Below are 15,198 nucleotides of genomic sequence, written 5' to 3'. Positions count from 1 at the left end.
GGGGTATGAAAAAACTTTCCTCTGCAAACTTTTTTTTTTAGCTTATACACCTCTGCAAACTTTTTTTTAGCTTATACACCTCTGCAAACTTTTTTTTAGCTTATACACCTCTGCAAACATTTTTTCGAAATGCAAACTATTTTTTGTTGTACATATCGTGTTTGCAAACAATTTATTTTGTCTTTCTAGGCCCTGCAAACATTGTTTCAATATTTTTCATAATGAACAATGAGACGGCTGGTTCTCTGTTATCCCCAAAGCCCCCCACAGCTAACAATTAACTTGACCTGCATCACAGCTGCAGAGGCTTTCTTACAAACAAAGTCATTTCACACGACAAACTTACAAAACAATTAGCAAAACATTTACTTCAGTTAAACATCAAGTCTTTCAACAACGAAAGTCGCAGCGACAAAAAATGGGACTTGGCCAACTGAGCAAATGTCTGATATCAATGATGTCAATGTTAGCACTTTTTTGAACATCACCAGTCTTGGTTCAGATCTTGTCCAAGACGGCAGCGAGTGTGGGTTTGCCTGTTTAGGAATCACTTCATGTTTTTCATATAACCTGGCTGCATTTCCTGATATCAACGGAAAACTGTTGTGTGAACTGCTCTCATCTGACAAGTACAACAACTCGGGAAAATTCGCCGCCAGCCAGTTTTATCATCACTTCAGTATTCCAGTAGGTACAAATTGATCTGGGTAACAAAGTTATTCTCTTAATGTTATCTCATTTCAATTAATTTATTCCTTGATTTTTTTAACTTTAAAATTTTTAAAGTTAATGATGTTTGGTTGCAGAGGAACGTGGAATGCACTGTGTCTTTTTTTTTGACTTGAAGGTTACATTGTAGAAAAGACCTTTATTTACCGTCATTTTTCGGCTATTTTGCTTTTGCAAGTAAAATAGATGATACGAGGAAAAGCTTGTCACTCTCTTACCGAACTCCGCACATAGTTGTAAACTCTCAAGGGACTGTTTTAATTTCTCAAGGGAATATTTTAATTTCTCTAGGGATTATTTTTCGCTGTATGTGATCAAAGGCGTCACTCAATAGTATTGCGTCAACACTTGCAATCTCGTAGAAAAAACGTGACTTGTCAAATTTAAAAACGTTGTATAACAAATCTAAAACGTGTCTAGCCCATATCATACATGACATAACCAATTGAGAATGTGAGTGGTTCAGCTTTCTCATCTCAACACAAAACTCTACGCACGTGTTTCTGAAAGGTAATCTATAAAAAGCGTCCCACTAAATTTCGTAACAATGGATTGTGTTACTAACGCTTAACACGAATAAATAATAACAAGCACTTGCATCGTTTAAAAATTACAACCCGCGGCCGATGTGCACGATGTGCACATGATTTCAGGTGGTGCTGTAGTCTTGATAAACGTTACAAATTTAACCCGGAACTTTATCAACTGTATGAGTTGAACCGTAGCGAAAAGGTCAAATGGATTTAATTATTGTTTTTAAGTCCAAAACGTTCGGATTTTATTTGTACATATTAGTCATATTATAGCTTTTTAACCTTTTTTAAACATTTTATCATCTTTGCGAACATTATGTTGAACGATTTAATTATTACGTTATTGTTTGTTTGTTTGTTTGTTTGTTTGTTTGTTTGTTTGTCTTTGTCAGACAGATTTATGAAGTTAAAAGAAATATTTCATATAATCTCGTTCTGTACAAAACCGGTGCAACGCAAAAGAAGAATAATTAAGGAAAATAACTTTTGCAACTTATTGATAAAACAATAAATTCAACAAACTACTCATTTTAATTTTGAAAATTTTAACACATATAGAGTACCAAGCAACGATAAGTAATCGCGGACGTTTGTGAGGAACTATGTCCCATTTCCTTCCATTTGTCCCAATTGTCTCGATATTGCAGCTTTAAAATTCTGATGCTACATTTTGGCAACTATATTTTAAAATTTGTAACGTCAACAGTAGGAACAAACTCAGATATTCGTCAATTCTACTCGCCAAAGAAAGCTGGTGCATCACAATTTAAATTTACACATTAGGGGAGAGGCATTTTTTAGCCTCAGCTTTCTTCTTATATCGAACCGAGGAGATAGCTTGCTTTCGTACCTTATCATTGAGTTTCTGCATTCTAACTGACATTTACTGTTTTGATAAAAAAAAAAAACAGACCCCTTGCTCCAAAGATCCTTGTATGAACAAAGCAACTTGTGTGGCAAAATACGAAGATAACAGTTATCAGTGCGCATGTGCGCCAGGATTTATTGGAGAACACTGCGAAACAGGTATTTAAATGAACATACTAAGATTTCTACAATCTCGGACAAAACTTGTTGAAACAAACGCAATTCACGCATTTTTCCAAAATGTCCTGACTTGCAAGCCGGTAAAAATATTTTATCCCCCTCTCTCCCTACTCAATGTTGTTTCTTGGAGTTTGCGGTTTGCCAGACTATGTTTTTACAACATGCCCACGACAGCATTAACAACATTGAAATGGGCGACGGGGGTTGAAAAACTGTTCTGTGGCAGACTACCTAAATTAGTGGAAATTTGTAAAGTGTTTCAACAGTTTTGTCCAAGATTGTAATTGTATCTCGCTTTACGTCTTGTCTACTCTCGTCTTATCTCATCTAATTAGATCCATTTTTTGTCTATCTCATTTCGTCTTGCTTTGTCTCATCTCCACTGACCCGGCCGTGTAATAAATTTCAGGTATACCAGTTGAAAACAGCTGCAAGGATATCCTAGAGCGACAACATTCTCAGGGAGATGGCATGTACTTGTTGGACCCGGATGGAGGAAGCCATTCAAATGCATTCCCGGCCTACTGTGACATGACGTCACACAATGGAGGATGGACCATGTGTTACACAACTGATGAATTTGTAAAACCCAGGACCGAAGTCACATACAGCGCTCAGTTTCCTTATGGAAGTGACGGGTACAGGACGAACTGTAACAACATCCCAGTAAGTTGATTCACTAATGTTAAGGCAATGAATTCATAAAGATTTATTTAATCGGTACTAGCGGGTTTTGTTTTATTTATTTTTTTCATTCTAGCGACAAATCCAATGTGGTGGATCAAATATTTTGAAATATAGGGGACAAAACCGCGAAATAACTTCATTGTCAGTATGCCACCACCATTTTTAAACTTTAACTCAGTTAAACCTACCGCTGTAACTGGGGTCCAGAACTTCTCGATCTATTATGTATGCTGTGTACTGATGCTACAAACTGACACTTCATTTACAAATCAATTAACTAACCTCGATAATAGTGTCATGTCATGTCTTCTTTTAGTTCACAGAAATTATTTTCATTGACCACCAAGCTGGAACAAAAGTGTACTTCAAGCGACGAACCAACCTGCCCATAACGACCGCTGATAACTATGGGAAAGCTGCTGGTACCTATGGATTGTGGGACGGTGTTGGAGCAAACAACGCTTACTCCTACCAGCTGTTGATTTGTGATATATCCGCGTTCTACTCTGGTTTCTTCATTTCCGGTTACACGACTTACCAGCAGACTTACTGTTACAAGCATTGTAACAGTTGGTGTGGTGATGGAACCTCGCCCTACTTTCGTACAGCGTTCGCTAACAACGCCGGCAGCGGCGGCGTAGCATTTAACACCAATGGTCATAACGCCTTAAGTAATAGGCTCATAAGTGTCGGTCTGCGATGAATTATCACTTAGCTTGTTACTGCAGCTTTCACTTTTAGTTTCGATAGCACACAATTTACACAATATTTCATTACCTGTTTACCATACTAGTTAACCCATTCAAGCAGTCAATTATTTCCCAAATTAGACAGCAACACAATATAGTAGATAAGGGCTACATGCTATCCAATTTTGAAATAGTTGAATTCAAAACATTCATCTGACTGCCAAACTGGGGCTTGATCTACAGCCTCGTCCAACTTGATAGCCTCAGCACTTTGCTGAGGCTATTACTTCGAAATTCTTATGGTATGTAGTCGTACAAGTATTGTTGGGTAGCTAGCCCTTGGAATATAGCGGTTAACAGAACAATCATATTGTGGCCATCTCAGATTTAAAATGCGAATGTAAGAACCAGTACAAATAAAGGAGTGGACATTGAAACTATATCCAAATTAACTGTACATAATTGTATGCTTCTAAATGTATAAGGCACTGAACCAGCACTCAAAATGAGCAAACATCTAAGGATACTAGATACTGCGCACTTTCTAGACGTGGATGCAATCAATCGAAGACAAAATTCTTTTTTTTCCCTTTCTATTGCAGTTCTGAAATTTAATCACCTCTTGGGGAAAGATTTTTCAATAATGTACAGCATCACTTTTCTTACATCAAGCAGTCATCTACCCCAGCATCTACGATATAGAACCAAAATGTTTATAAACTCCCATATAATTTTTTCGATATCATACAAATGACTGGTGTCACTTAACTTTTTTCTGCTTTTATCTTTTATTGTTATGTTGTATCTTTTTGCAGTACTGCACAATTTTGAGGTTATATAACTAAACTAAGAAGTCTCCTCTCTTGCCCGTCCTTTTTGCAATTACACTGAATATACCATCTTGCATTTTTTTCGACTTCTCGTTAGCTGTCTCTTTACTTCCTCCTTCTTAATTTTCTCTCCTTTTTAAAACAAAATCCCATACTTACTAAACACGAGACAATTTACGGTGTCTGGTTAATCTTAAACCATCGTATTTTCATTGGCAAGACTTGTATTTTCTATATTGTGCATTTGATGAAAGCAAATAACACTTTTCAAATTTTATAATACTTAAGCAGTAGTTTCCAAGAAACAAAATTCTATTTCGAAAAAATAGTTTGTGACGTGGGTTGAAGTTGTCTCACCTCTTATTAATCGTGTGATCATTCTTTGTCAGTGTCTTTTCGTTTCTCAGTTCTGGTGTTTTATTTTTAACACTGCACTATTTGACTATATGATTGCTGTACATGTTATATTGTAATGTAATGTAGTGTAGATAATTGAAGCATTTTGAATTGTTTTTGTAGTTTAAGTACGCAATTTTAGTAATGTAATAAAATTATAACTTGACCTACCGTAAGCTATGTATAATAAGTGCTCTAAGTAATGTATAATATGAGAAAATAAAAGCAAGTAAGTACCTAAGTAAGTAAATAACCGAGTAAGTAATAGATCAGTTAGTCTAAGTAAACAATGAAGTATTAGTCAGCGTGATATCACTTAACCCATGAAATAGACATTAACAATTGTTTTCTTCTGTTTACTTTTGACTATTATACACTTATTTTTAGGTTAGTAAAATATTGTTTCAGGATAAGTAAAAACACTCTATAGTAATAAGTAAGTAAGATTTATATGGTAAGTAATGTATTGCAAGTAAGTCAAGAAGTGTAGTATGGATTTAAGGAACTAAATCAATTAATTAAAAAATAAGAGATTGCATGAGTCAGCAGTTCTTAAGCAGTGCAGTGCGTAACATGATTACTGCGTATTTAGAATTATAACATACTAAAAGTGTAGCCACAGGGAGCAGTGGAGGTCGGTTAGAACTCATCAATAAAATACGTCACCTCTTTGAAATGCACTCTTGCGTATATTTTCCCCGTAATCGGCTCATTATGCACTCACTTGCGGCGTTCCAATGCATGCCTCAAATCTCAACAAAACCCGTGCGATCGTTTTGACCGCCATTAGTTCGAAATGTATCGACCGCTGACTGATTTGATTGTGGTCTCTCAAGGCGGCGTAACGTATTCGACGGTCGATACATTTCATTTCGAACTAATAGCGGTCAAAACGATCGTACGGGGTTTTGTTGAGATCTGAGGCATTAGATCGCCGCAAATGGGTGCACTTTGGGTCGCATAATGAGCTGATTACGGGGAAATGTACGCAAGAGTGCATTTCAAACAGGTAAGGCGTATTTTATCAGTGATTTTATTGATCAGTTCTAACCGAACACATCTGCTCCCTGTGGTGTAGCTGGAACTGTTAGCGTAGTACAACTTTTTTCAACTCATTATAGATGTTGAATTTTGTAATATGTTCTTGTAAACATCTCAATAAAGCCACAGACACTTGAAGGTACGCATGATTTCATTTGCTATTAAGCTTTGAATTAAAGGGACTTGCAATATAATCAATGAACAAACTTAAACAATTATAGGTTGCCGGGTAATTTTTGTTTTTGTTTGCATTAACAAAAGACGGATTTAAATCTAGCAGTCGGCTTCTGGGAAGTATTCACCGGGAAATGCCAAATTCACGAGGTTTGATATCTTGACTGTATTATCCCAGCCGGAAACCACTTCGAAGCATTGCATAAGACCATGTGGAGACACGGCAGCTCATGACATATACCACATTTGATTGCTTGCGGCTAGCCTTTATAATGGGGTTAGGATTTCTATTCAAAAAAAACTCATGGTCCTGGCAGCTGGTCGTCGATGGCCTAGTGGGGATGATTTCCGCTTGACAAACCGACGACTCGGGTTCGACTCTTCTTGGTGTCAACTTTTTTTAAATGTGCTGTTTACCTCATGTATGAAAAAATAAGACATCTCAAATGGTCAGAAGCAATGCTTGGTTATGCTTACTATTAGCTTCTCATAACAACAAGAACAAATAGAAAAAAAATACTATTAAAATTAATGAAGATGAAGTATTCAACATGACACGAGTATGGGACAAAGAAAAAATCTGAGTCCCCGACGGGAATCGAACCCATGGCCTCCCAGATACCGGTTGGGCGCTCTAACCAACTGAGCTACGAGCTACTAGTCTCTCGTAGCTCAGTTGGTTAGAGCGCCCAACCGGTATCTGGAAGGCCATGGGTTCGATTCCCGTCGGGGACTCAGATTTTTTCTTTGTCCCATGCTCGTGTCATGTTGAATACTTCATCTTCATTATTTATTACCGAGCTTAAAATTTACCATCTTTATTATTTACTATTAAAATTAAGTTTCAATATTGGAATTTCCATATTAACTTAAACTCACAAAGTTGAGAAAATAATACGCCAAGTCTCTATGCATATCAAGCAGGTACCTGTTGACAGATTTACTTCATCAAGCTCTTTTATAATTAAGGCATTCGCTAATGTTTCTACAGTTTACTTTGGTATAAAATATTCCCCCTTTAATTTCGGATTTACGACGTTTTGTCATTTTTTGTTGAAACGTTTCGGATCGACCTTAGTAATCAATAGTAAAAAAGTTTCGATACGTGATATTAACTTCATGTAACTTCAACCAAGTTTAAATTGAATGCTCTTACTGTTTACCATGAGTTTTTGTATTCAGCACAGTTTTAATGAAGAAGATTAGTCCAATAAGCAAGTTTGTCGTAGTAGTCCGTCAACTGACAAACATTTTCAAAAACTGATTTACGTATTTCATTTATACTCACCATAAAATAAATGAGTCACCTGACAAGTAGAATTAATGTGTTTTATTGTTATGGCTTATTGCAACTCTTTTCAGAGGAGATATTAATAAGCAACGACAGATAAAAATTTTACTAGTTTTTGTTTTTCGTGTCGAGGATAGCATTTTTTCTCTCTTAACACGTCTTGCTCTGAAATCAATCAACTCTTCTTTGACTTAGTATGTTAACCATTTTTAATTTATTGGTTTTTAAACATAAACAAATTAATTTGCTATATTAAGGCCCGGCCAAACGCACGCAACATTTCAACGCAACATATCCCAACATTGTTGCACACAGCATGTTGCAATCGTTTGGCCACCCTCTTGCAACATGTTGGATGGTGTTGGACCAAGTTTAAAAATGGTCAAATTTTTCTCCCAACATCTCGCAACATTTTGGATGTTGCATGATGTAGAACTCTTTTGGCCACGTTCGTGCAACATTGTTGCGCTGGAGCATGCGCACTAGTTCGAATTGCGCCACCCAACACAATGTAACATATTGTAACAGGGTGGCCAAACGCTTGCAACAGATTGTGCACAACAATGTTGCGATATGTTGCGTTAAAATGTTGCGTCCGTTTGGCCAGCTCCATCGAAGCATCTCACAACATGACCCAACAATGTTGGGATATGTTGTGTTGAAATGTTGCGTGTGTTTGGCTAGGCCTTTACGCTGCGGACATTTGTGGTTTTGACTCTTTTTGGCACATTTGCCAACTGTTATATTTTTAAAATGGCATGGAAGCCCAATTATCCCCTTACGACATTCGTCTTCAAATATTTATTTCAAATGGAAAAAAATAACGTCAAAGCTCTCACAATTATGTGTTCAGAATATCATGTAAGCTATTTGAGAGGCCTTTAATTCTCATCTGATTTCATTTATTCATTTAGTGAATAAATGAGGCGCTTTCAGGTAAATATATGTTGTGTTGCAAGTTCCATTAACGTTTGTAAATAATTGATGCTTTCTTTTAATTGAAATGGTAAATTGGAGCATAAATAGGCTTATCTGTGGAGCGCGCTGTCAGTTTACTTAAATTTCAAGAATATATGTCGTGATGAAAGCTAACTAACAATTTTTCAGAAGTCCACAGCTACAACAGTACATGGAACTTGGCCTCCTACAGCAAAGGGACACCATGGCTTTAATGACGATATTAGCCTACTTTGGACCGGTGATTACTTATGGTACACTGTCGATCTCGCTATGTTTTATTCTCTCTTAATTGTTTTTAACCTGACATATCAAATCTATCTTTTATCAAACCTCCATTTAACGTATGGTACATGTATATAAGACAATACAGGAATAATACTTAAACAGTACATGAACAACCAAACATTCATTTATCTCTTCACACTGAGGTGCGAATAAAAACAAAGCCGTAGCCTCTTAAAGGTTGTCTGGGGGTATTGCGCGCGATGGCATTATAATAAGTGACTGGACCTCACGGCTTCGTCTCTGCTATCTTGCTATCGTTTAAAAAGAAAACCGCGACCTATGCAGTCTATACTCTACATAACTACTGATTGCCTCTTTCTGACAAACAATAGATCCACTCCTTTCCATCAATTTTAAAACGTCCCTAATAAAAAGAGCTTCGCCATACCGTTGTAACTTGAATTACCTTGTCAATATTATAATAGAAACCTCTTGTTTACATATTACTCTGTAATTTCGTTAAGGTCTCAGCCGAGATTCTTCTGAAGGTGTGTCTTTTATCAACTTCAAGTCTGACGAGTTTTCCTATCTGAACATCACCAGTCTTGCTTCAGATCTTGTCCAAGACGGCAGCGAGTGTGGGTTTGCCTGTTTAGGAATCACTTCATGTTTTTCATATAATCTGGCTGCATTTCCTGATATCAACGGAAAACTGTTGTGTGAACTGGTCCCATCTGACAAGTACAACAACTCGGACAAGTTCATCGCCAGCCGGTTTTACCATCACTTCAGTATTCCCGTAAGTACAAATTGAATTTGATTACCAGATATACTGTATTTCGAATAAAATCTACAGCTTAACAAAATTTAGAAAAGCAAAAGAACGTACATTTTTCAGGGATAAAAAGCTTCTTTTCCCAGTAAGTGTCTAATGGTTTAATGGATTACAAAAATCCATTAGAAATCTTCATTTTAACTTTTCAAGAAAAGGACAAGGAAGCAATATAGCAAAAACTGTTTTTGTACCTTCTTGATCGTAAAAAAAGTGTAATTCATTCCGAAGCGCAAACTTCGCGCCTTGCCGCACTCTAATTTCACCTTCCCTTCAAGGCTTAGGAGCGCCTCAGTTTCTTATAACAATATTCTAACCCCACTTCGTACTCTACCAATCATGGAACTCAAACTGATAAAGTTGTTAAATAAATTATGAACCTTTCAACAGACTCCTTGCTCCAGTGATCCGTGTATGAACGGTGCAACTTGTGTGGCAAAGTACGAGGATGACGATTTTAACTGCACATGTGCTCCAGGATATTTTGGAAAACGCTGCGAGATAGGTATTTTAAATTTTACGTGCTGGATTTATAACTTTGTCGGGTGGGGCCTGCGTTAGTATCGAAAAGTTCTTTCTGGATGCTTTTTTAAAAATTAGCTTGTTCAGGGGAGTAATTTTCTCTAAGGGTGATGGGGGACGTAAATTTTTCACAATTTTTCACAATTCTATGATGTTTAAATAGTTTAGTAGGGATGTTTTTTACCACTTTTTGGGAGAAGTCTTATTTGCATGGGAAGGAATAAATTAAGTAGTACTATACTACTACAACTACTGTCAAATGTGTTTAATAAGTAGTATAGTAGGGGTGTTTTTTACTCCCTTTTAGGAGAAGTCTCATTGGCATGGGGAGGAATAAATTAAGTAGTACTATACTACTACAACTACTGTCAAATGTGTATAATAAGTAGTATAGTAGGGATGGTTTTGACCCCTTTTTAGGAGAAGTCTCATTGGTATGGGGAGAAATAAATTAAGTAGTACTATACTACTACAACTACTGTCAAATGTTTATAATAAGTAGTTTGAAAGGGATGTTTTAGACCCCTTTTTAGGAGAAGTCTCATTGGCATGGGGAGGAATAAATTATGTAGTACTATACTACTACAACTACTGTCAAATGCTTATAATAAGTAGTTTGAAAGGGATGTTTTAGACCCCTTTTTAGGAGAAGTCTCATTGGCATGGGGAGGAAAAAACTTAGTACTATACTACTACAACTACTGTCAAATGTGTATAATAATTAGTATAGTATGGATGTTTTTACCCCTTTTTGGGAGAAGTCTCACTGGCATGGGGAGGAAAAAACTAAGTAGTACTATATTATTACAACTACTGTCAAATATATAAAAAGGAAATCAACGAAATTATGGCGGACTGGTTGAAGCAAACCTTGATCCCGAAATTGCTTATTCAAATCCAGAAAAAGTTAACAACAGAACGAAAATATCGTAACGTTAACAGAATCAAGGCTTGGAGTTATTTTTCAAGTGAGGAAAAACAACTTCTTATTTATCCGGGTACCAACTCAATAATCAAACTTTCAGTGGTGAAAAACTTTAATAGGTCCAACGATTACTTATCGATGGACACATAGGCTATATATAATCTCACGCAACCGTTCGCCGCTTTAGAAACGAGAAAGCGATTTGCGTGAGTTTCAGCTTGAAGTTGCTTTCGGGACCATTACTGCATGGACACAAACAAAAAAGAGAGAAGCCATGCTGTGTCCGGTAACGGTTTCTACTACCGACCACAAGATTGGGCTTTATTTCTTCCCAAGGTTTCTTCTTTTTTTCTAAAGTATTGAATTAAAGACTTAAGCCCAGCTGGCATCAATCACCGAAGTAAGTGTATCGCATTCGGGTCACAAAAACGTTTTTCCTCAAGTATTGCTAAAACGCATGGTTGCCATGGATACGACGAGACATCTTCTCAAATCCTATGGGAGGTCCTTGAACTCTTCAACCTTTTTTTTAATCAATTAAGGAAATAAACCTATTGGGGGCTATATGAGTAAGATTATGTATATTTATTATTTTCATGTATGGAGCGGGCCACAACTGCAATGAGATAAAAATGCGTCGACATTCTCAGGGAGATGGCATGTACTTGTTGGACCCGGATGGAGGAAATCATTCAAATGCATTCCTGGCCTACTGTGACATGACGTCATACAATGGAGGATGGACCATGTGTTATACTACCGATGAATATGTCAAACCCAGGACCGAAGTCACATACAGTGCTCAGTTTCCTTATGGAAGTGATGGGTACAGGACGAACTGTAACAACATCCCAGTAAGTTGACTGAAAAAAAAAAAATAAATGTTTTTTATATGCAGTGATACATTTTCTTTCGTACTGTGGACGGGGATGATCGTCGTACACCTTTTGCGGTGACAAAGAGGTTTGGTTTTTTATAATAAGTTCAACCACAAATGACATGACATTTGTCTAGTTTAGTGGTTCAACTACACGAAAGTTGATTTAAAAAGACAAAGAAGCTTTAAATGGAAAAAGAAAAATATAAGTACACTGTCAGACGTAGAGAGAAATACATCGTAGATTTCAGATTTTTTTTGCATGCCTGTTATTGCGTAAAAAGTGTGAGTATAAACTGTAAAGCAGTATAATTATTCGTCATTGTACCTGGTGAAGGCTGGTTTGGCCAACCGAAATATAGACGTGTTCAAAACATTAAAATCTACGTTTTATCGGTTTCTCCTTGAACAGTATTACAAGGTAGTGGCTTAAATGTGATACAGCCTCCATATAACAGCCCTGTCATGCACAGCTCTTTCTTGTTTGTCAAAAAGAGATTGCGTTACCCTCACGTAATTTGTATTTCTTTCTGTAGCTACGTAATCGAAAGCGCATGATCACTTGATTGACATCTGACCTCGGCAAATCTCTTCACACATATTTATCTTGAAGAACAGTTGAAAAATTGTAGGAAAATCTCGTTCTAAGAGTTGAGTCTGTACACCAAGCGAGACATCGAATTAAAGAGTATTCGAAGACCCTGTTTTCTTTCTTCATATTGTTAATGATTGCCCATATGTGGAATCAGCTATCGCAAAATCTTCGACCAGTTTGGTACAACTTTTGTTCTCATCTGAATAGTATAAAGTTCACAGTGTGCCAGTGCATAAACGGTGTATGTTTGTTTGTATATTTTTTTGCATTCTTTTCTGACCTTTTTTAAGACGTGAGCTTTTCATCCACGTTTGTGGACTTGTTCACTTAGCAGGAAAATAAGCTCATGATTCGTGATTGGGACATCCCCCAACCAATCCCCCTCGTCGTCCCCCCTTGACCACCCTGTTATAATGATAGGACTTAATGAAAACTTGGCCCAGTTCTCCACCGAGTTGACTCAGTTCACTGCTGAACTGATCCAGTTCTCTGCCGAATTCAGCTCTCCAGCAAACTGCTCGAAACCGGCGATGTTTATATCTTTCTCCGTCTGCATTGAGGACAGGTTTGTGGGTTCGGATGAACCGTAGGGGCACATGCGCAAATGGACAATGGAGAAGACCACGGTTAAACATGTATTTTTCTGTTCTTCTTCCAGTTTACGGAAATTATCTTTATTGATCACCAAACTGGAAGCAAGGCCTACTTCAAGCGACAAACCAACCAGCCCATCACGGTCGCTGTTAACTATGGGAAGACTGCTGGTACCTATGGATTGTGGGACGGTTTTGGAGCAAGCAACGCTTACTCCTACCAGCTGTTGATTTGTGATCATTCGTTCTACTCCGGCTTCTTCATTTCCGGTTACACGAGTAGCTGTTACAAGCACTGTGACTCTTGGTGTCGTGATCAAGCCTCGCCCTACTTCCGTACAGCGTCAACCAGCGCAAATTACAAGGGTGTGGCCTTTAACATCAATGGTGCTCCTTCCCTAAGCAACAGGCTCATTAGTGTTGGTCTGCGCTAAGATATGAAAGGAATTCAATGTAGATTTTTAAGCGATTAAAAAAAACGATGCGGGGATCTTCTACAGCACGCGTCAAAAACTAGGTCTGCAATTCGTGCATGTGTGGCTTATGCTAATACATCGGTTAAAATAATGCAAAATGACCCTTTTTCCTTGTTTGTATGTCACACCGCTGAGAATTGCAATAACAGCTATTGCAGTAAATTGCCAATGAAGAATATAATTGACTGAGTTCATACCAGTGTATTATATTAGTTTAAAAAATGTTCTTAGCAATATCTGCTTTTTTGAACTGGGAATTTAAAATCGCTCTGGATGCCTAAACCTTTTAAACTATTGATTTACTTCGACTCCAAACTGGGATAGGGGTGCTTTATGAGTTTTTTTATGGTATTTTCCGGTATAAGACACAAAACAGGACCATGTGCATGCTCCCCACCTAGGGCTCTCCCAAAGATACACGAATTGTTCCAAAACGTTGCTTGAAATTTCTTTAAAAAGTTGCTCGAAAGTGGCTTCAAAAGATCCAAAATGTCTCTTTAAATAAGAAAATTCTCCAAATATATGGTAATTTACCTTTGAAGGTAAGATTCTTAAGCATTTTTATGCAATTTAACTCCAACAAAGGTAGCTAAATAACATTTTAAGGCAAAACAATTTGTTGAATGTTACAAGGATTTCTTTTACTAAAAACAATTGTGAAGATACCGATGACGTCATGTTTGCTGACGAGTAATTAATGCTGAATAATCCAGCATTGTAGCATCTTCTGAACTTTCTTGGAAATCTTCGGCAAATTTCGTTAATCTGCGAAAAAGTTCGAAAAATGCTTGGAAACGTTCGTATGGCCTTCCATCAACACTCGGACAATCTTCGGAAATCTTCGGTCTAGAAATTGCAAAATTGCTCAGAAGTGCAAAAAGTTGCTCGAAAGTTGCCCGAAAGAGGAAAAGTTGCCCAAAAGTTAATTGTCGAGCATCTTTGCGACAGCCCTACCCCCACCCTACCATTCCGTGACTAACACATTTAAAATCAGGCATGACTTCTTCTCCTACTGTGCTATAAATTTAATGAACTTGCGCCATAATCAATAAACAGACTGAAATAATAATTACTATTGGTAGCCGCTTATTTTGTTTCTCTTTGAATTTTTCAACAAAAGGTTGATGAATAGTTACCTTTTCTTGTCACTTTTTACATTTGTCATCTTATGCGCATAATTTTAGATCTATTTATAAAGCACGCACTGACCTACACATTTCACTTAACAATGTCGAAACGTGGTATTTTATTATCGTTAATTTTTGTATTGAAAATATATCCATAAGCTTAGCTTATCCAAAAACTGAATTAAGGTGGATTTAGGCTTTGGTAGATTGTGCTCCTAAAAGTGGCATATTATGCTACTAGCAGTGCTCAAAATTTTGCCAAATTATGCAAAAATTATGCCAGATTTCCCAAATTATGCTTCTGATTTCCGAAATTATGCTCACAAAATGACGTAGATTCTGTACATAGAGGTGCGCAATAACGACACCAAATTATGATGTTTTTCAAATAAACTGTTGTTGTAAATTTATTTGTTTTTATGGCAGTTCGTCACGGCCGTCAGCTGTCCAAATTAGCTGCTCGCATCTCTGAACCGTTTGTAAAATGCCTCCAACGACTTAACAATCACAATTCTATAGCTAAAACAGGCATTGCAAGAACAAACTACCTAAATTTCATTTATTTCTGTAGAAAGTACACCATATTTACTAAATTTTATGAATTTATGCTCCAAAAAGTGCTAAAAATTGCTAATTATGCCGTGGCAGT

General features: G+C 37.0%; 2 protein-coding genes across 2 annotated transcripts; both read left to right on the top strand.

The window, feature by feature from the left end:
* Positions 1-600: 600 nt before the first annotated feature.
* Positions 601-3,789, top strand: LOC144655242 (uncharacterized). Its single transcript, XM_078515465.1, has 4 exons — positions 601-687; positions 2,174-2,288; positions 2,719-2,975; positions 3,313-3,789. The coding sequence occupies exons 2-4, from the start codon at positions 2,198-2,200 to the stop codon at positions 3,697-3,699; spliced, it is 735 nt and encodes a 244-aa protein (XP_078371591.1). The 5' UTR covers positions 601-687; positions 2,174-2,197; the 3' UTR covers positions 3,700-3,789.
* A 4,693-nt stretch (positions 3,790-8,482) lies between these two features.
* On the top strand, positions 8,483-14,462 carry LOC144655231 (uncharacterized). The gene is made up of 5 exons (XM_078515453.1): positions 8,483-8,628; positions 9,127-9,401; positions 9,825-9,939; positions 11,488-11,735; positions 13,012-14,462. The coding sequence occupies exons 1-5, from the start codon at positions 8,547-8,549 to the stop codon at positions 13,378-13,380; spliced, it is 1,089 nt and encodes a 362-aa protein (XP_078371579.1). The 5' UTR covers positions 8,483-8,546; the 3' UTR covers positions 13,381-14,462.
* Positions 14,463-15,198: the final 736 nt, after the last annotated feature.

Source organism: Oculina patagonica, chromosome 5 (genome assembly GCF_052425735.1).
Source record: "Oculina patagonica isolate OP01 chromosome 5, crgOcupat, whole genome shotgun sequence".
Lineage (NCBI taxonomy): Eukaryota > Metazoa > Cnidaria > Anthozoa > Scleractinia > Oculinidae > Oculina > Oculina patagonica.
Note: the sequence above shows the minus strand (reverse complement) of the source record. Positions and strands in the feature narration are given on the sequence as shown.

Coding starts and splice junctions, on each gene's coding strand:
- LOC144655242 (XM_078515465.1), top strand. CDS start 2,198: ATGAACAAAGCAACTTGTGTGGCAAAATACGAAGATAACAGTTATCAG. Junction 2,289..2,718: donor TGGAGAACACTGCGAAACAG/GTATTTAAATGA, acceptor AATAAATTTCAG/GTATACCAGTTGAAAACAGC. Junction 2,976..3,312: donor CGAACTGTAACAACATCCCA/GTAAGTTGATTC, acceptor GTCTTCTTTTAG/TTCACAGAAATTATTTTCAT.
- LOC144655231 (XM_078515453.1), top strand. CDS start 8,547: ATGGAACTTGGCCTCCTACAGCAAAGGGACACCATGGCTTTAATGACG. Junction 8,629..9,126: donor TGGACCGGTGATTACTTATG/GTACACTGTCGA, acceptor AATTTCGTTAAG/GTCTCAGCCGAGATTCTTCT. Junction 9,940..11,487: donor TGGAAAACGCTGCGAGATAG/GTATTTTAAATT, acceptor TCATGTATGGAG/CGGGCCACAACTGCAATGAG.